The 21,773-nt window shown below is 42.5% G+C and overlaps 1 protein-coding gene and 1 long non-coding RNA gene across 2 annotated transcripts; both read left to right on the top strand.

Moving 5' to 3' along the window:
• The first annotated feature begins 38 nt into the window (after positions 1 to 38).
• Positions 39 to 4,166, top strand: LOC311023799. The gene is made up of 2 exons (XR_014598235.1): positions 39 to 349; positions 2,883 to 4,166. It is a non-coding gene; the product is annotated as an uncharacterized lncRNA (long non-coding RNA).
• Positions 4,167 to 13,690: 9,524 nt separating this feature from the next.
• On the top strand, positions 13,691 to 20,858 carry fam219ab (family with sequence similarity 219 member Ab). The gene is made up of 6 exons (XM_084024701.1): positions 13,691 to 13,961; positions 15,064 to 15,163; positions 16,831 to 16,936; positions 17,496 to 17,576; positions 17,658 to 17,712; positions 19,085 to 20,858. The coding sequence occupies exons 1-6, from the start codon at positions 13,884 to 13,886 to the stop codon at positions 19,241 to 19,243; spliced, it is 579 nt and encodes a 192-aa protein (XP_083880827.1). The 5' UTR covers positions 13,691 to 13,883; the 3' UTR covers positions 19,244 to 20,858.
• Positions 20,859 to 21,773: the final 915 nt, after the last annotated feature.

Here is a 21,773-nt window from a genome sequence, read left to right as displayed (position 1 = left end):
GGGAGGGGAGGGGCTTGGGGGGATGATGAGCAGCCACACTGACAGCAGCATCTCCGCTCTGTCGCCCTGCGCCCGTCAGCAGTCACCGGGAAGCGGCCGCGACTCCGCCAGCTTGACTCCATTAACAGTCCGGTGCTGCCCGGCCATATTGGCGAACGGTCGGGTAGAGTTCCGTGACCTACTTCGAACCAACAACAAGAAGAAAGAAAGAAAGAAAGAAAGAAAAAAGTCCCTCACAAACAATTATGTGAAGAGCAGTGTTCACTGTGAACATCTGATATGAGCGCGCTGCGCAGCTGAAGCGGGGAGGAGGACTCTAGAGGACAGCGGACACCAGCAGGAGGATTAGGTAGGCTGGTGAAATATGTATGTGCTTTAAGTGATCCTGCGACTAGACTTCAGACAGCAAGCAAACTGTTGCAATGTCAACAAATTACACGAACTATTTTCTGTAAAATGATGAATATTTATAGATTAACAAAACAGAAATGCATAAATGATTCAAACTGTTTAAAAGTGCTTGCAAGTATCTGAAAATGCAATATGTAACACACTTATAATAAAATATGAAAGTAAACCACTTGTTGGATTCCCGGGAGGAATCACAGACTATTTGGCTTTGCTCATTAATGTTATAAATAGTGTTCAGCGTCAACGCTGTGGATTCCAGGACTTCACAGTGAAGTTGCTGCTGTTCTCAAATGAACTGGGGAGGGAGGGAGGGAGGGAGGGGGGCGGGTCAGCCACACCAGACGGAGGTCACTCATTCTGATGGTCCACTGTAAGGTGATGCATTACACACAAGGGTGCGCTTGTTTTCTCTGCAGGTACAAGTCTCTGCTTGCATGTGTGCAGTGCCTTTTTGCCTTCCTCTGTTAGCAGGCCTCCTTCTGTCATGCAGATGACATTTGCATGCATTTTGCATTGGATTATTTGCATTTGTGCACAAAAGGCCTTTATTGCGGGTCAATGGCACCATTCACAAGGACGTGCGGCGAGCACAAGCGCACACTGATGCTGTGTTTTGCCGGTGCATGACACCAGAATCAACCTAACTATTTCCTGCTGCAGCCACAGAGCAGAGAGCCGTTACGCAACAAACATACTGGACTTTGTATTGATTGTGGCCTCAGGAAGTGTGTGCACGTGTGTTATGTGTGTGTGTTGTGGGTCAGTCATGCTCTTCGTGATCTTTGAACCCTTGAATCTACCAACCATTCAACCGTCAAACTTATGAAACTTATTTAAGCTCAATTTAAACCGACAGACCCATTATTTTTAGTGCGTTGTGTGATTGGGCCTCCGAGGGAAAGCAGTCCTCTCTTTATCCCACTGACGCGTTCCTCCAGTGTTGTCCTATTCAGAGGAAATGTATTTATCTTGCAAATGAGCACAAATTATCCTCATAGTTATTAAAACATGAACCGTGATTATCTACTTTGGGAAGTATGAGTTATGAAATATAATTGGTTGTAATGAACAACTGGTGCGACTGCTGTGTTTTCTTGTTATACGCGCCACTGATTGTCTGAAATCAATATGAGCATGCAAACAGCGCTCATCTCATTGCTCTCTCTAACACACACACACACACACACACACACACACACACACACACATTCTTCTCTGACACATCCCTCTGTCGTCTAATAGCCGTCACATTCCTCGCTTTGGCTCTAATTGAAATTGTAAACTGGATACCCTCCATTCGGTGCCACCTGACTTCTGTCAACAAAGAAAGTTTTGGAGTGTATTTGGCGAAGTAGCGAGGGCGGTTTTGTTGACAGTGATCCCAGTTAGAGATGATGAGGGTTCGTTCCCCACACCGCTGCCACCAGCATCCCGAGAGGAGACCCATCTGGTACGGAACAGAAACGGACTTCTTGCATTGGAGAGCAGATCAAATAGATCACTGCCACCTCCTCCGACTCGGAGCTATCCATCATTTGGCTCGGTCATAAAATGCCTATAAGGCTCGGGATAACTTTGAAATGAGTTCTCAACAGCGAGCGGGTGCTTGTTGCAGCATTGGAGAGGGAGGAGGAAATATGTGTCATTAGAAATGCATTAGAGGGAAGGGAGAGAGGTATACAAGCAAAGAGATGAGTTTTTATCCGTTTAAACTCTGAGAGGGAAAATATTCACACTCTCCAACTCATGGTTGAACCGACTTCTCTCCCTCTCTGTCAGTCTCTCTCTCTCTCTCTCTCTCTCACACACACACACACACACACACACACACACACACACGAGTACACCTCAGTGACCCATTTAATATCAGCCACAAAACTGGCAACTTTATTCCCACATGTTCCTGCTGAAAACACATTACTGCTGAAACTCATTCAAAATAATTCAGCGAGAAAAACTGCTTACTGGCAGCTTCTTCATCAGTTTAATAACTTCATCACTCCCCGCCTGTGTAAAGGAAACACGACTCAAAAAGAGAGTGTTTCAACACAGCGCCGCACCCGAAAAAAGGCACTTTCTTGTCATGTAATACTCTCCTATCGTTTGCAGATTATTATACGTTACACAATCATTTTCTCTGCACCGGCCTGGCGCTTTTCTTATACATTATAGGTGCTGATATGATATGATAACAGTTGTGCAGCTTTATTAGGCGTCCTTTTAATGCTCTTAGTGCCTCTCAAAAAAGATCCTTAGAATAAAAACCTGCACGCAGATGCTGCCGAATCGTCTGCAGGGATAAAGCCACCTTGTCTTGGTGACTACCTTGTCAGGGTGAAAGTAATCCCTTCTGAGCTGACCTCACTAGTGGGCTTAGCAGGCACAAGTGACACAGGCCACTCAACTCTGGATAGTATGCCAACGTGTGCATCTGTGCTTGGAAGCTCATGATGCATTTTCTTTCTTTTCAGGTTGAAGTCCAGTCCACCATGGAGCACGATCTGAGGATGGGCCTCTCCGTGTGGGCCATCATGGCCATCGCTTGTAACTCCGCGGTGGGCGTCCTCATCCTCATCCTCTTCGTCGTCCTCTACAAGGCCTGCAAGGTTCCCTCGCATCAAGACAAAGTGCCGGCTTTCCCGGCGGCGCCGGAGAAGAAGAAGAAGAAGGCGGCTGAGCAGAAGTACCTGCTGACTGCTGCCTGAGCGTGGAGGACAGATCCTTGGGATGTAGATGAGTCCACATACATCTAGTAGTGTCCAACAGTTGTTGTAGGAGACGAGCTGGACACGAACGTACACATTTCTCCAGCATCACCACGGCGTTCGGTGGAGCTCAGCGTGAGCTAACTGCATTAAGAGTCGTGGCGAGGCAAACGAAAACAACAAGCAGGGCCCCAAATCCTCTTATCCTCTTCTGTGCGTGGCGGGGACTGTCCATCTGTCAGTCTGTTTGCTTTCCCTCCACCCAGGCAGACCATGATCTCCTCCACCACTCCTCCTTTCATCCCTCCACACGGCACCACAGACAGGACGTGGAGGAGGAAGTGCAAAGACTCCACGGGTTTGTTACGGGAGAGTTTGCGGCGACGGGGTCGGTCGAGAGTCACAATAACGAGCTGGAGGCGAAAAGGGAAGAAGGAGCTCACAAGCGGCTTCGCCAGCTGCAGCGCTAATAACGGCGGCGGCGGCGGTGGAGCTGCCAACACCAAACGGCCGGGAGAGGGAGGATGGAGAGAGGGAGAGATGCTGCTGGGGAAGTGTGTGTGAGAGTCACAACAGGGCGAAGAGGGAGACAGATGGAGATAAAGGACAGATTCTTTTTGGAAGGGATGATAAAGTTCAAGGGAAGAATCGGAGAGGGGATGCTTTGATGTGTTGTTTACAGACGGGGAGCTCCAGGCCTCTGTTTGACAGTCTCCCTATTTGACACACAAGCTTTTTCAGCCATCCGACTCCCGTGGGATTAAAAGCAGCAGCAGAAATATGTTACTCATGTCCTAGAGTGCCTCGCTTTCATTTTGTGAGCTCCTTTAAAAAAGAGAAAGAGAGAGAGAGTAAGATATTTATACACAGCCTTCACCAGAAACGACAGACTGGCTGAACAATGGCAAGTGAATATCATGTTTCTTGAATGTACTGCAGCAAACACAACTGTGTGATATCAATAATGTCTAAAGGATGGAAGAGAGCCGAGGTGACAAGTCAGTCACCATCCTGTCTCCACATCATTGAATAAATAACGCTGCATACCTCTATATGTTGTCTTCTATAGAAGGGTGATTATTAATGAAAGGGCTCCTCATAGAAACGTGTGTGAGAGACAATAACTGGCTAAAAGATGCTGATTTGATTTCCTGTGCAGCGCTTTCTGTTCTGCTTAATTGACACGATGATCTGTGTGAGTCACATGTCGGCCTAATGATGAACAATGACTCATGGTTTTGGTAATTGGTAAATCATTTAAATCTCAATTAAGTCGCTGCTTCTTGTGTGAGCGTTTTCCCGTCTCATATCAATACATATTAAATTAATGTGTTTTGGAAAAAAAAATAGAGCTTTGAAGGCATCACAGGAGGCTTTTGTCATTTGTCAATATATGAAATGATCAATCAAAGACGAAGCAACACAAATAACTGGTCTTGAACATAATCATTTGCAGCGGTCCTATAGTTTACAGAACAGCTGTTGCTCTAATATGATAACAACCATCTTTTTCGACTGACACAATAATGATTTACTCTTTTTATCACAAATGTGATCCACAATCCATGTTTCCGTGCCCCTTCGATGTGTATTAGCATTAATATCCCTCCAAATATGATTTTTTTTAAAAACATGAGGTCTTGAAGAAGCAGTTAACGATGAGGAACATGTTGACCTCAACAGCAGCCCACATCCTGTTCATGAGGAAGAGAGGACATCAGATAACCGCTGCTTTTATTTCCTCCGAGCGACAACCAACATGTTGAATACAAACAAAAAGGTCACAGGGGCGCTGCTGGTGTCCCTCGAACCACCGGTGCTCTTGCTAAGGGGAACTTAACAAAAGGAGAAGAGTACAGGCAGTACTCTTTATTTTAATGGGTCATTTTTTTTAAAAGCTACCCATTAAAATAAAGGGTTTTTAACTTTTTTAAGCTCACCTGAGTGCCTGTACTTTTTTCTTTTCATCTTGAATATACAGTTTGATTGTCATTATTTCCCTCCGTCTGTGTTCAGCACACATTAAAACATTTATTTGACTTTGAGTGAATAAATATGAGATTATCTCACATAATAAAATACACAGCGGTAGATTGAACTACTAAAGTGCATATAAAATAAAGAGTATAAAAAAGCATCAGTTTGTAATAATATGAATACAATAAGACTTTTGACACTTCAAGTATATTCTGCTGATAGTAAATGAATACTTAAATATAAGTTTCAATGCAGAATGGTTACCTGCAACTGTGTATTTGTACTTCATGGTACTTTTCTATATGTGACACATCTGAATACATCTTTTACTGCTTTATGAAGGAAGGTGGCTGTTTCCCACTGATTCAATTATTTCACAGTTCCAAAGTACACGATTGCAGATGAGATGCGATAAAAACAACGTTGTTTTATTTGTTTACGTGTGTGAGGACATGCATGCGTGTGTAAAACAGTGATTTACGGCACGTAGGAGACAGATGGCCGGCTTTTGATCGGAAGCTGATCATCAGAAAGGCGGCTCTGCATCTGTCTAGTGTTTATCTGCTTCCCTTCTATTGATCTGCCTGCCAGTTCCTTTCTCTCTCTCTTTGGCTCTCTTCCTCTTATTTGTTTTCTCTATTCCCATCTAACCAGAGCCGTGCCAGACCCGTACAAGCTGCCCAGTGCAGATCCAGCGATCTGCTCCACAGGGTGCCGCGTGTGAAGGTCAGTATGTTCTGACCGAGGCTGTTTGTGAACCGCTGCACTGACCTCCCCTGATTTTTTTTTTAAAATCAATCCTCGACTCGACAAAGGAGTTCATAAAGCAATCATGTGTGACACCGATGAAAGGGAACAATTGAATAAGCATCTATCTTGTCATCCGTCTGTCCTGCTGCCCATCACGCTGCCGTCGTGCCGCCGCCGCCGCCTCCACCCAACGTTTGATGGGCAGACATGGCGACTGAACTCTGCATCAGTCCTCCATTTCTGGGAATGCATTTCACAGCACCGAAGCAATTTCACCAGATCTTCCAATGGTGGTTGAGATGTGTGTGTGTGTGTGTGTGTGTGTGTGTGTGTGTGTGTGTGTGTGTGTGTGTGTGTGTGTGTGTGTGTGTGTGTGTGTGTGTGTGTGTTATGTAATGATCAGGACAATTTCTACTGACAGAGAGATTACTAATAAACATATGAGAGGCCAGTAATCTGCAGCTCCATCTGCACGGCTGGAGGGGTTGCATAATCCACATAAGCATAGACAGTGTGTGTGTGTGTGTGCATGTGTGTGTGTGTGTGTGTGTGTGTGTGTGTGTGTGTGTGAGCGTGTGTGTGTGCATGTGTGTGTGTTCTAACACAATTACCAAGGGATCAAATGTAAATCTCTGCTTTAGACACTACATGGCCAAAGACTGTGACTTTTTTGTAAGTATTTGCATCTTATGTAATCTATAATTTAATTTAGCGGCTCAAAATAAAACACTTCAAGTGTGTGTGTGTGTGTGTGTGTGTGTGTGTGTGTGTGTGTGTGTGTGTGTGAGTATGTGTGTGTGTGAGTGTGTGTGTTCGGGTGTGAAAAGCAAGTGAATCTATATACAAGACTGTTGCTTTGAGCTGTCTGTGGTTAAGTATGAATTAATGCAGTTTAGTGAGCACTGTGTGGGTATCTTTGCTCTGGAGCAATGCAAAGATGTGCATGGATGGAGGCATGTGTGTGTGTGTATGAATAGTTAATGAGAACATTGTAATCACGTTTAATCAGATCTTCATAACGAGACCCCTATGGAGCCATGAACACTCTCCACAATTACATTCACACACACACACGGGCATTAAATTGATTTTGACAACAGCGTAGCTCGGATATCAAAATCATTATAATTCAGTAATTTAATCAATGTGAATGTTTATTCTGTCATTAGAGGTCTAGTTTTGGCATGAAACGAGCTGAAATAATGGCCGTGATGTGGAAGGTATTAGAATGCATGACATGGGGTGGGGGAAAAAAACACTGTGAGTGCATGTGAGATTTATGGAACAGGAGAAAATGAAAAAACACACAAACTTGCAGCGTCTCACAAAAGAACTCAAAATGCAACCAGCTGACCATCAGATGTGTTGCATTAGTCAACTCTAATAAACATGCAGACCATGATTGTGGACCTCCAACATTTTGCATTTAGTGCACTAAAACACTATGACCTAGTTGACCCCGCACACGCCTCATTGTCATTCCCCCTCCATCCAGCCTGTGTGCCGCCTCTCCTGTGGAACTAGACTGCCACCTGCTGGTTGCACTTCCGTATGACACCTCGAGCTGTAGCCACCTGGTGTTGGCTGCAGCACTGGCTGATTGCTGCCAAGACCTTTCTCCATTATTGTGCAGCAGAGCGTGCTATTGCTGCTCTCTGCTGGCATTTCCAGGTAAGGACAATGTGCAGTCAGACGTGTCAGTGACTTTCAATGAGAACGAGCCACAACGTCACGGATGTTCTTCTCGCAGGCCATCATTAGCCAGAGGTTATGTTATTTTCTCCGGAGGGCCCCTTGATAACCATTTGTTTGTTTGATTCTGTGTTTGTTTAAATGTTTCATAAACAGGGCAGTCGTTACCAACACAACAGGACCACACGGGACAGAATAATGCAATACTCATGCAATAATTCCTATTTTCTTCAAATAAACAATGTTTGTTTTGGTTGACACCCTTGGAGAGTTGCAGTATCCACTCTGTGGTCACTTTTCCAGGCAGTTCGTGCTGCGATTCAATGGTGGAAGAAATATTATGTATGAAAGTCATGATTATAGTCGTCCCTAAGCCCTAAAGATTCAAAAGTAGAAGTTAGCCTATTCATTCTGCAGAAGAATAACCTAATATGTTTTATGTACTCAATGTTTTATATTTTATAACTGATCATAATGTTTTACATCTGCAAAGTAATTAACTGTAAAATGTAGTGGAGCAGTCAAGTAGAAGTAAAAAGTATAATCAAATAAGTCATCCTAATAAGAGTAGGAAACCTAAATAATATAATGGTATTTAATATATATTCAGGTTACAAGACATGGTATGATAATTTGACCTATATTCATTATCACAGACCACAGATTACTAATCAATTCACGCCTTTCTTTCATACATATGTTTTGTCCCCATCCAACCTTTCTGCCTCTATAATTAATTAGTTCCAAGCGTTCATTTGATTGAGTAATTTATTGAGTTTTAATTAAAATTCCTGCATAAAGCCAGTTGTTAATTGACTTTCCGAATGATGTGTTGTTAAGCTGTTTGCCTCTGATCTTTCTAGTATTTTTTGTAGGAAAAGGAATGCCTTCTGTGTTCACTGGTTCGTAAGGTTTCATCTGGAATTTAAACGTTGCATTTCATGCAAAGACTGCCAGAACAGAGACTTCCTTTACGAAAAATAAATAAATAAAACAAACAAATGTATATTATTTTTTGTCTGCTTTATATTTTAATATAATATAATAATATATTAAAATATTTTAAGAAAAAAATACAAAAATAAATAAATAAAATACAAATAATAAAAAATAATAATATAATTGTTTTGTCTGTTTTATATTTAAATATCTAAAGAAAATCATCATAGTGATACAATCATCCTGTGAATCCAATATTGGTAACAATGTGTTAGCAGATAGCACCAGGCAATAAGGGTTGGGGTTAGGTTTATGGTTGTTGTTAGGGTTAGGGTTAGAGCTGGGGTTGGGGTTTGTTAATTTAGGTTTTGATTGATTGATTGATTTTTTTTTTTGCACAGGCCTAGTGATCTGGTGGTGGTAGGAGTGGAATCTTGAGGAGTCCAAGGGGCCTCAGTGGGTTTGTGGTGTGGTTGGTTAAGCTCTGCTCCCTGACCCTGGAAGCCAGGATTCGATATCTAGGCAAAGTGCTCTGTAGGGACCAAGAGGCAGAGGAAAGGGTACAAATTCTGAATATTTAAAAAAAAAAGATGTTTGAAATTACACTGACAAACTATTTCTACGTGTGGAAGAAGAAAGACCTTTTACTTGAAAACTGAAATGCCACAGGGTATAAATAATGTTGTAAAGAATAATTGCTGCAGGGTTTTTTTAGGATCATACCTCAGATCACTGCTTGTGATTTTTCCTGGAAATGTCGCTGCAGACACCCAGTTCATAACACTGCGAATGACTTTATGTCAAAGACGTCTATGTATTGTTTTGTAGAGATATCTAATACTAATAATAATACTTCCACTGCAAAGTGCATTTTCTACTAAACGACTAGCCCAGGCCATCCTGTCTTGTAATACCACTTACACCTCAGGAGGCGATAGTGAGTCACTGAAGAAACGTTAAGTAAAGTAAAAGTATATAAAATGACTTCCATTGTCTGATCTTTCCTTTATTTGAATTAATAAACACCGATTTTTATGTCATTCTGTATTTATTTTATTTGAGCTAATATGGGCGTTCTATTGGATTTAATCTGACAATAGATACTCCTATTGGTTCACGGTGAAACAATTGGTTGCTATTGGTGTAAAACAACACAAGTTCCGCCTTCTGCACTCATGTTAGGATGACGCAACCCGGGGGCCCGTACTACGAAGCGAGTTCGACATACCCAGGGTTTCTTTCAGAGATCCAGCTTGAGTTACCCTAACAAAGGAGATCGGAGATAAGCGGTCACACGAAGCTGGTTATCAACTCGTTAGCTCAACCCAGGGTTTTCCAATCGAGCTATCAGCGCGTGCACGTGAAAGAGGCGGCGTTTGCAGCATTTGACCAATCACAAACATGGATCAGTCTACGGCAGCGGAGCGGCGTATTTCACGTACGAGGAGGGAACCATAATCTTACAGAAATACGAAAAAGTTAAACATATAATACATGCAAAAGGCAACAGTGTCATCTGCCAAATGCAGGAAGGACAGCTGGCAAAAACTCGCCGACTGTGTGGATGCGGAAGTCGTATTAATAGTATTAGTAGTACTATAATATGACTGCCCCGTCATAAGGGCACTAGTACATCAGACTGATTTGACTCCAACTGTAACTTCGCTGATAGCTTAGTGGTAGGGTTAGCAGCCCGTGTTACGAGGCTCCTTACAGCGGCCCCGGTTCGAATCCGCCCTGCAGCTGTCTTTCAAATCATGTCGTCACTCTTTCTTTAGTCCCTTACGATGTCCTTCAGCAATAAAAGGCCAAACATATAACTTTAAAATAATGAATTTGTTGCTTGGATGTATTCTTATAACGTGGTTTATGACAATATTAGCCTCATTCTTTCAGCTGCAATCCCGGCGGTGTAAAACGGACTTGGGAGCAAATCAAATAAATATAAAAACATAATTCAAAGTGGTAAGTAGGCTGTACGCTGAAACAGAAAAGTCTTTCCCTCTGATGAGAATCTGTATCTCTCATATAAAACATCGTCAGGGACAGAAAAAGGGTTTTGCCGGTCTCCGTACACTCTATAGTTCTCCTACGAGACCCTCTCACGATCCACCGAGCTTCTTTTTTTTTATGTCGGCGCACCAAGACAGCTGATTGGTCAGTCGGCGGTGTGTTTCTCCACGTTGATCTCTTATCAGGAACATAACCTGCTCCGGAGCAGGTTAGCTCCACAGCGTAAGTAACCATGGCGATTTACCCCGGTAAGAAGTGAACCAGCGTCGTAGGACGGAAAACCCAGAGTTAACGCTTAAGTTATCTCGCTAAGCCCAAATCCCGCTTCGTAGTACAGGCCTCCGGTGTGACGGACAGCGCGACGGAACTACGGAGATACTACGTATTACTCGTTACTTATACTGAAAAACTATTACATCTGATAGAGAGATTACGAGTCCCTGAGAACATCTGAACTTCCTGTTTTTTATCGGTGAGTTACAAACATCCAAGCATACTTACATTAGCATAATATGCTAGCTTTGTGGAGTTAGCTTAGCCGTTGCGCTGCATTAGCCACTGACTTGTAAATGTATTTAATTGTTATTTAGCTAATTCTAGAGACCAATATGTAATATGTCTGAGATATTTACATTGTGTGGATGGAGGGAGTAATTATACAAGCTGAACTTGGTGGTCTGTGAAGCTAGACTTGATGCTGTAAGTCACTGTGCAATAAACTCGAGTTGTCAGCACTGTGATGAGGAAGTTTATGATTAATTATTTAATATTTGTGTGTACACTTCATTATTAAGTCTTTTGATAGCTTTATCGTGGGCAACAGGACTTTCTTTGGGTTTCTGAAGGGGTTTCACCTCTCGTCTAAGAGGCTCTGACCTAAACAAGGCTATGATAAAGCTTTAAAATATGACCATGACCCGGATGACTGAGAATCTTTACTATTAAGTGGTCATGATAAAAGAGAAGTTGACATTTAATTAACATTACAGTGCCTCAGGTGTCCTACAGTCATGGGTCTGATACTGTCAAAATAGAGCTGTACACTTAGAAGAATATGTGAATATATTTGCATATGCCATGTAAGCCATGCTATGTTATACGGACCAGGTTTTCAGATAACTGGATTTGGATTTAATCCTCTCCCCGAGGAGGTGGGTGGCATGTCACGCATGTTAGCACCTGGATTAAGAAGGCTTTTCAATTCTTCCATCTCCCCAGCTATCAGCATCGGAAAGGAGAAAACCATTGAACAATTGGCCGAAAATTACACACACAATACAAAGGGGTGTTACAACTTTGATTAAAAAAAAGCAAACTTAGCTGTCGATTTAGATCTTGGAAGTGAAAAGTAGGATCTGTGATGCTCCTGCTGTGTCCAAAGGATTAAAAATAAAAACCACAACACTTCAAAGACGACACAGCGTAGCTTCCAATTTCCCTGCAGCTGCACATCTAGAGACACCATGGCCACTGCCAGAGTTGGAAATGTCTCAGAGCAATCCTCCCGCTTCACTGAAGTAATCATTTTGCCCTCTCTGTGATGTATGGCAACAACACCTTGTTGTTGTTGTTGTTGTTGTTGTTGTTGTTGTTGTTGTTGTTGTTGTTGTTGTTGTTGTTGTTGTTGTTGTAGAAGGCGGTGCTTTGGCCATTTCAGCCGAATGTTTGTTTACATTGTTGTTACTGCCAGTGTGGTGCATTCAGGTGCATCTCTTAAACACTGAGAAACTCAAGCTGTTGTTCTCCTGCCATCTAGTGGATCTTTTTCTTGTTTAACAGTTTTCCCCAATTACCTGGTGAAGTTATTGTTATTACATATCAGATAAATTATTTAAATGACACCATTCATGTGATAAGTTAAAAAAAAATGCTTGTTACGTTGTAGATTGTGGGGTTTTTTTTAAAGAAGAAGCAGTTTACGGGCACATGAAACAAATTATCTTTTGATCTTTACAAATCATGACTCCTGAATCATGAATCGTCTTAAGATTGGATAGCCATCAGTGCTAAAGACATTGTGAATCCAAAAGTAAAATTTAATCGTGGACTTGGAAACAGCTCTAGTCAATACATTATTTTTGCTTTCAACTTTTGTGTTGTGTTTACTCGTTGTGATGTCCTACTAATGTGTATTATACCTCCAGATTATTCTGGTCCAGTGTGCACTGTGCACTTGATAGTTTGTCTATTAGCTTTAATCCCAAGTGGCAGAAAGCAGAAAATGACTCTCCATCTCGCCTCATCCTCCCCACTGCCACCAGAAGGCTGCATCGCTGGGTATAGAGTTTGCAGCAGCTCCCTGAGGCGAACTCCCAGATGTAAGCTCCAATCCAGCCAGTGCAACCCCATTACCAGGGGTCTGATCCCGGTGGACGGCGCTGATTCTCTGCCGGATCAGCAAACTTGCTGCCATAACGCAGGTTAGACCCAGCACTCCACCAGCCTGCTGTGACTCTCAGCGCTGGGGTCTGTGCTGGCTGGATTCCCAACGATCTCCTCTTGATGGGCTGGTCTCATGGTCCATCCATACAGCCCCTGCTAAGTGGCACGGTAAACTCAAAGATGGCTAATGTAAACTACAGGCAAACACCACACAACATGACGTGTGCTTGTCAGTGGTTACTACCTCATTTCAAATGATAATATGACAGATATCCAACAATGAATCTGCAGCTTTGGCAATGCATAGAGCCAGAGACGGACCTGAGCTCATCTTTTAAACGATCCAATCAAATTGTCTGCCCATCGTGTTTCACTCAGGAATACGTCACCATACAGAAGATGACTACTGTTTAAGTCATTTGCACTTTAAAGCAAACATACTCATTCTGCAGAATGATCAATTTCAGAAAAAAAAACATTATTTTATTATAATTTCCATAATTTTAAATGATACAGGTGGTAAAAGACTGAGTAGCTTTAAAAGAGTTAATAAAATGTGATGTTGATGCATTGTTTATTTGTTAAGTTAATTAACTAATAAATGAATAAATTATGGGAAATATTTGTCTGATGCAGTAAAGTAGAAGAAGCCTAAGTGACTCAGAATTTTAAAGTACTGAAGTAAATGTACTGAGTTGGGCTACTACTCCCAACACTGTGTATCCCTCACATTGCCTGGGACCACAATGGTCCTCTTTCAAAGGCCCCTCCACGGCCCCCGAACCCTAGCTTGGGATACCCTACCCGGAAGTGGGTGGTGGTGGTGGTGGAGTCACCCAACTGGTCACACCACCGTCGACATAGCCCACTGCCTGCTGGGATGAAGCTCGCCACCGGAGAACTACAGAGATCGTTACAAATCTGAGATCACTCGTCCGCCGCGAGCAGCCCAAACCCACCCCAGCTCGAGTTACCAGGAGACGGGCAGAGACAGAGGGAGGCGCCGCTGCCAACATGATGGAAGAAATAGATAGATTTCAGGTGCCGAGCGCCGTGCAGGAGGCGGAGATGCAGGCTGAGATGCAACCGCTGGTAAGTCCCGATCCCCGGGCTGTTTGAGTTTCACATCATCGATCTCGGGTCGTTCCCTAGTTTAGTTGTTATTCCTGCATGTGTGTTGGTGTGTTCCGGCCTTCCATTCACAGCGACATGCTCCATCACCTGCCATGCGTTATTATTGGCTGCTGGAGCGTTTAGCATTTTTTTGCCAAGTTGTATTTATTTTTCGAGTAGACACTAAAAATAATAAAATCAAAGAGTGACGCGTCAGAGGATGATTTATTCTCTCGCGGACCAGACGTTTTTCGTTTCGCTGTGTAACGCGAGCAGCGTCCGGTCTGCTGCGTAGTGAGCAGCATCCGTCATGTCTGGCGAAAACAAGCATCCCATCCCCATCGCTGCTGCTGCTACAGCCTCAGCATCCGAGCATCAAGTCGCTCCGGCTGGACGCCGCTTGCGTCGCCTTGACGCGGTCAGTGAGCGCTCTTTAATTCTTCAATTCACCCAATATGTGTTTATATATATATATATAGAAATCAGTGTAAATGGTGTGGCGGTGCGCTCCGTGGCCCGTAGCGGGGCCCAGGGTTACTGCAGCCTGAAGGGCGGCCTCCTGTCCACGGCCGAGAGAGAGCCAGACTATAGAACCAAAGTCTGACATGTGGCGTCCCCACAGGTCCATTCATCCCTGTGCGTCACGTGACCACTGATTGATAAAGTCTTTTTTTCTTTTTTTTTGGTGCTTAAATTATCCTGTGGATTGTAGATGTGAATTTTTAGGAGTCCTGGAGCAACCTGAACAAATCAAGGATCACTTATAACTTAATTATTTTTTCATTCATTTAAACTGTAGTAAAATTAGAAAGTGTAATATCACAGTTCAAGCTCTACCTAATCAGCCTATTGCCTATTTTACAGTTTTCTCAATAGTTTTGCAACCAGCGATCGTTTTGTACATTCTCAGGTTCTTCTACACATATTTTATCTATTCATGAACTGTGTTATTCACATGGTCTGGGCATGGTAGGATATATTATGCATTACAAAAAAAAAATATGTTAATTATTCATTAGTTCCTCAGTAATGCCCATTTCTGCTCATCTTTCTATCCATGCCGTTCTCCTGTTGTCTCCAGGATCCGGCCTCGTCCACGGCTTCAGAGGCGGACTCAGATACTAGAGAGGGGGAACCTGTCACCATCAACTACAAGCCCTCACCCCTGCAGATGAAAATAGGTGAGTTAACAACTGGTATTTGTTGGGAGTGTCTGGCTGTGGGAATCGACATGTTTGGGAATCCACCGTATATTTAGAACGTAGCCGGCTGTTATGTGAAGATGCAGCATCGTCTCCTGACGAGAAAGAGGCTGTGTTGCAGCATTTTTACTTCCCGGGGTGAAGACATCTGTAGAGTGAGGATGGATTATTCAGAACCTTCCTATCAAAAGAATAACATGTTGTGGTTTAATCATCCCTATTAGGCTGCTAAATTGAAGGTTGGAAGATACTGTATCTACACCTTTTAGGATGAAAAGTGCCTGTCATGAGTTCCCGGAGCCCACGGTGATGCCCTCAAATTGCTCTCAATTGCTGTGTTTCTGAACAGCAGCCAAACAAGTATTCAATTTACACCCATTTTAAACAGAAAAAAACGAAATCTTTGCATTTTAGAAGCTGGAATTATCAAATGTTTGGCATTTTTGCTTGAAAAGTAACTTATATCATGATCAAATTATCACTCTTCTCTAATAAATTAATACTAGACTAATTGTTTCAGCTCTCATCCACATTGGTGTTTGGTTAACTGATGGATATACGTGGTATAACATTCACTACCATGCCTGTTTTATTTTGGGGAATTTGAATCTCTCGTGAAAAAAGCCACAGTCCTTGAAGGCTCATTTCAGCACCTTGGACAGAGTCCAGTGGTGAGCAGCAGCGCCTCTTTCTTTCATTCCTTTTTTTTACTCCTACTTATGTACGTTCTCAGCCAAAGCCTTGAAGAACGGAGAATATTCAGAAGGAGTGACATACATGCATGAGAACGGTCCTTATTTATGTCAGCTGCTGTAGCTCATTTCATACTGTGGTGATAGCGAGTCCACGATGATGCTTAAAGTTGTCTTTTTACGACACGTGAACACCGTTGTGAAATTTCCTCCTCTCTATGAAATACAATCTGAGCAAATTTCCTTAATTATGAATGCTTGGCAAATGGTCTCATCTAAATTTGATGGGCTTTGAAACTCCTTTTGTGGATTAAAAATGTAATGCCATTAACCGGTGGAGCGATATGAATTAAATACAACATTTTCTAGTGTCACCGAGGTATTGTACTCTGTTGACTCAGAGTTGACTAATAGCATTGGTGCAGATATTTGTCATAGTCTGTGGCGAGAATCAGAAAAGGGGAGTCGTTTCTGAACGCAACGTCTCATGCTTTGTGGATTTTCTATTGTATTACATAAATTGGACAAGCCCTCGGGGCCCAGCAGCAGAGTTCATCACTTCCCGGTCAGCTTACTACTGAGGAAAATCTCTCCGGTGAACAGAAGCAGATCCGCCCGGATGTCGTATCTTGTGCTGTGCTGCAACGCCCCGTCGTTTGTCATCATGATCACTAAGAAGAGATTGCACAGTCGACTAGAATTCAGGCTACTTCCCTTTGGCCTGATCCGCACACTTCCTGTTGAGTGTTTGTGCTCATTTCTTCTTGTCCAATCTGGAAACTTTTATTTTTAATAAATCACAACCTGAGTAGACTTCCATCTGTTTTACATCAGTGCTTTGATTTATTAAGGAATCCTTTTACGACAAGTAAGTGAAGGTGTCTTGTAAGACGGCGACTCCATTTGTAAACGTGTGTGTTTGTGTGTGTTTTGCTGTGTGTGTCTCCCGTGCAGAGAAACAGAGAGAGCTGGCTCGGAAGGGCTCGTTGAAGAATGGCAACGCTGTCGGGAGTCCAGTCAACCAGCAGCCCAAAAAGAACAACGTCATGGCCAGAACACGGTGAGAAGTGAGCGCTGTGTTCTCGCCTTAGGGCAGAAAATGAGATACAATTTAAAGTTTTTTGTTCACTCAGTTTAAGTCCTTATTCTGGTGTGATATTGCACTGTTTTGATTAGCTACTGATATTTAATGATGTATTTTGAGTAGCAACGTACAAAAGTCTATTTAGATTCCAGCATTTCTTTTGTCTGTTTGGTTTATGTCTTCGTGTGTGCTGCAGATTATATGTGTAAGATCAGAAGTCTGTTTTCCTGAGCTGGACACGATGGCTTTTTATTCTGTCAGAGAGGCTGGCAGGGGTTTTATTGATTGAGGGTTTGTAAGATGTCAGAGTTACAAATGAGACCTCTTTCATGCTTCTGTTGTTTCTGTAGTAACAGCTGCGATGTCGCCTCCGGGCCGCCTTGCTGTTCTTTCAGCCTCTATGCCAGTCTTACTCACCTCCTCCTGTTTGCCAAACAACTTTTACCTCCTCCACCTTTTTTCCAGACGCATTGTGTTGAACCCTTTTTTTTTTTCTCTGCTTCTCTGATCATTCCTGTCTGTTCCCTCCCTGCAGGTTGGTAGTGCCAAATAAAGGCTATTCCTCTTTAGACCAGAGCCCAGATGAGAAGCCCTTGGTGGCCCTAGACACAGACAGGTAAACAAACACATAAATACACTTCTTGCCACATAAACACCAACATTTTAAGCTGACTTGTTGTTTTTTTGTCTGTTTCAGCGACGATGATTTCGACATGTCCAGATACTCATCGTCGGGATACTCCTCTGCTGAGGTGAGATGTGTGATAGAACAAAATATCTGCTTCTTTACCTCACTTTTACTCCCTCATTAACTCCCCTTCCCACTGCCTCCTTCTCTACATTTCCCATGATTGTCAAGAGGCCAAGAGCCAAGCCTTTTTATAAGCCAGCCTCAAAGCAAACCCATTTATATCCATCATGCTCTTCCATGTTAATTCTGTAGGCGTGTCGCTCGCTACAAGCACATCATTATATCACTGACGCACCTGCACAGAAATGTGCATGAGACACAAAAGCCAGAAACAAAATGAAATGTCATCTCCCAGGTGTCTGCTCCTGAAAATCCGTTTTTTCAAGCCGCCGCCAATTTAAGTGAAAATCACAGACGCACCGTTCCAACCCTCTTCATCAGTGTTCTGGCTCTGACAAGTCCTTGTTGTACATATTGAATATATTGTATATTATATGGACAATATAACATTAAGTCTGCCATGTTGTCAGAAATGTTGTAACCCAGTTTCGCCGTTGCCTCCTCTTTCTTAGCCAACAATAGCAGGTTGTGATACACTGTGTTGTAGTACTTGAGATCATGGGTCTAGACACCGGTCTCAAGACCACTTTCTCAAGGTCTAATCTTGGGATCTGAAAAAAAAGGACCACAACTGCAGGGATGTCACGGGATGGCTGTGCATGGTCTGATTTATTTGTCAACATCATGAAAGGGGTTTCCTCCTAGAAAACAAAGAACATCAAATGAATCTCTGTGATGCATTTTTGGTTATTTATCAAGACATTTTCCTGGTTTAATTATACACATATGCAGTATAAATTGCAATAAAAGTTAATTTGTTTCATGTTGGTGTTGTTCTGGGAATGTGGATCTTTGGGATCAATTTAAGGAGTGCCAGCGGTCTTGGTCTTGAGTTGGTCTCGGATTAGGTGGTGGTCTTGACAACATCACTGGCAGGCCAACAGGTCATCTTCAGTCGTCTAGACAGTTAATACATAAAAGTAGATGCTGGGGTTTCCTGCTGCTGTTTTGTATGCAAACAAAGGTACTAGTTTGCTTAAAAAAACAAAAAAACATCACAGCAGAACATTAGTAGTCATGACGTTCATGACAAAGCTCCAAGTGATGATCCTGACAGCCATCTGTGAAAGTGCCCTAACTCAGTTTGCCATGGCAACCACCGTGAATTTTGCTCAGCTTAAGTCTCAATTTTTTTTAGATTTGTTCATTGTCTAAATCTGATCACAGGAAAGATGTGTTTGTTAGCCCAACACTCCCTGTTTTTATTCATCTTGACAAGCTGGTTATTACAGCGACAGGTAGGGGTAACTGGTTGCCGTGGTAACACACTGCACAAACTCATCCCCCTCCTCTGCCTACCCTCCCTTCTCCAGCAAATCAACCAGGACCTGAACATCCAGCTGCTGAAAGATGGTTACCGCCTAGACGAGATCCCGGACGACGAGGACCTGGATCTGATCCCGCCCAAATCCGTCAACCCCACCTGCATGTGCTGCCAGGCAACCTCCTCCACCACCTGTCAAATACAGTAACCCCCACCCGTCTGACCCTCCGACCTCCCCCCCCCCGTTCCCACACAATATAACCCCCAATCTTCATCTGCTGTGAGTTACCTCCGTCGCCACAGTGGTGACAGTGAAGCATTGGTAGAGCATTGTAATGACAGACAAGTGCTTTGATGATAACGACAATGAGAAATAATCCAATTAACACAGCTAGGAGAAGGAACACATTTGACAATATTAAATATGTATTTAAAAAGTGGTGGTTTCCTCCTGTGGTAGGACGTGCACTTGTGTTTGAGAGCCCTTCTCCTGGTGAACGCGATGTAACACACTGACGGACAGAAAACACAAGGTCAATAGATGCTATGAAGAGAATTCCCTTTTCCCCCCGAAGAACCATAAAATACCTGCTGACTCTACTGCTTTACCTTCCTGAATTCTGGGTTGCATTTTTCTAGATTTCTTTTTTTTATTTTGTTCATGTTTTTATTTGAAATGCTTACTTTTGTAAACCTGAAGGGGGGATAAGTCTGATTGTATGTGTTGACGTGGGGGTATTTTAGAAGCGTGGACTGGTCTTGGTATCCCTTGGTAGAGGATATCTGTCTCTCTGTTCATTCTACTGTACAGGGTTGTTATTATGTAGCACAGGCCAAGCCGCTCATTCACACCACCCCCCATGCTTTCTTTCCAATACACAGTTAAGGGATGAATGTATGAACGTGAATGGCTGAGGGACAAATTGCATGAAGAGCACCGGATTGATTAACTGAATGGAAAATAATAAGGAAGTGGCTTTTTTTTTCCACCCCCCGATTTCGATCGTGCACATGCTACCGTTGTGGCACTAGCTTGACTTGTATCATTTTTTGAATTTGCACATTTGTTTATGATTTGTTTTATCTTTTGGGCCCATATCTGTGTTCTCTTTCCTGCATAGCAGTGACAGTGTCTTATCTGAAATGAACTGTGTCAAAAGGGAAGATTACATATCGGTGCAACGACCCCGTAACACATGACGCTCACGTGAGTGATGTATTATCAAGGCCGGAGGGACATTGGGGGGCCTCGGGATAGATTTTTCAGCACACGCACTGCTGTGCGATGAATCTTTTCTTAATCACTGGACATCAATACTTCCTTCCCCATTTCCTGTTTCGAGCAGGTTCAGACAGCAGAAAGCTTTACCCTCTCGTCTTTCTCACACACACACACACACACACACAATGCCAACATAAAGAATGACATAGCTTTCTGTCTCTTTTATCTAATGGGTTGGAAATAGTTTTGGAATTGTAACGAGGGTCATTGACTTGGAGCACTAACTATCTTCATTTACGACCCTCTCCCTTAAATCAGTTGATAATTTGCAATTAGCGTATGCCTTAAGTACAGAGAAATTTAAAATGTGTATTTATTGCCGTCTTGATCATTTAGTTGATTTGAAGAGCATTTGCTATATATGAAGTTCTGCTTTTTTCTTTTCTTTTTTTAACTTTTAAACACAAGTGATGATCTTTGGTTTTCCTTTTTAAAATGAGTTTCTTGTAATGTAAACACTTCCATTACAGTATTTAACAATGTTATTGTTACGTGCCGTGTATGAAAACGACAAATAAACACAAAGCTAACGCAGCTCCCTGTTTCCCTCTGTTTTATTAAAAGGTGTGTGAGAGATGGGACGGAAATAATGAGCAGATGTTTTAGAAAGAAAAATAATTTTAATGTTAAAACTTTTTGAGCAGTAATTATTATTACACAGCCATGTATATTGCGACAACATTTGGGACTGCGTTGACAGTCCCTGATTACAGTACAGTAGCATCAGAAGTTAAGGGCTTCAACCTGAAAGGCACCAACATCTAATCACAGTTGTCTTAATGCCAGAAAAGAAAAAACAGCATTTCACTTTGTGTTTGTAGTTGATGTCCTACAAGATTAACCTCACTTTCCCTGGTTTTGATTTATTGTGTAGTAAGTATATAAAAATAATAATAACAATAATAATGACAACAATGTTTCTAGCTCCTGTAGTGGATGAATAAGACCTCTCTTAGTAATATTATAAAAGATTACCAGACAAATAAAAAATACATTGTACCAAACAAATGCATACAAACATGCAACATGGAATTCATTGATTCACAATCAAACTAATCAACAGAGCCTGCCTCCAAACGGTTAGGACGGAAAAAAAATCAAACGGTTTTTATGACTTCTGTTGTGAAAAATGTTGTGCTTCCATGTCACCACCAGGGGGGGGTCTAACAATGAGTCAAATGACCACGCGTCATATTATTCCCTGATAAAAATGCAGTCCAGATACAGAGTAATCAAAGTTAGTTTCAATGTACAGCAACTGGCACTGTTGGCGTAAAGGACGGTCGGGCGATACTCAAAGAATTATTGAATATCGACGTTAAAGTATCGGACAATGTTCATTTAGGTAGTATTTCCGTAGGTTGAAAATGTACAAATTCCTCTCTGCTACAAAACCCTTGAAAAAGGCACAGACCTCCGTGTTTAAACTGAGCTCGAACACCGAAAAGTCTCTCAA

The sequence above is a fragment of the Eutrigla gurnardus genome, assembly GCF_963514095.1.
Source record: "Eutrigla gurnardus genome assembly, chromosome: 13".
NCBI lineage: Eukaryota > Metazoa > Chordata > Actinopteri > Perciformes > Triglidae > Eutrigla > Eutrigla gurnardus.
Note: the sequence above shows the minus strand (reverse complement) of the source record. Positions and strands in the feature narration are given on the sequence as shown.

Bases quoted from the DNA above. Each gene is read 5' to 3' on its own strand.
- fam219ab (XM_084024701.1), top strand. From the start codon at position 13,884: ATGATGGAAGAAATAGATAGATTTCAGGTGCCGAGCGCCGTGCAGGAG. The intron at 17,577-17,657 runs GTAAACAAACAC...TGTCTGTTTCAG, and splicing joins GTGGCCCTAGACACAGACAG to CGACGATGATTTCGACATGT. The intron at 17,713-19,084 runs GTGAGATGTGTG...TCCCTTCTCCAG, and splicing joins CGGGATACTCCTCTGCTGAG to CAAATCAACCAGGACCTGAA.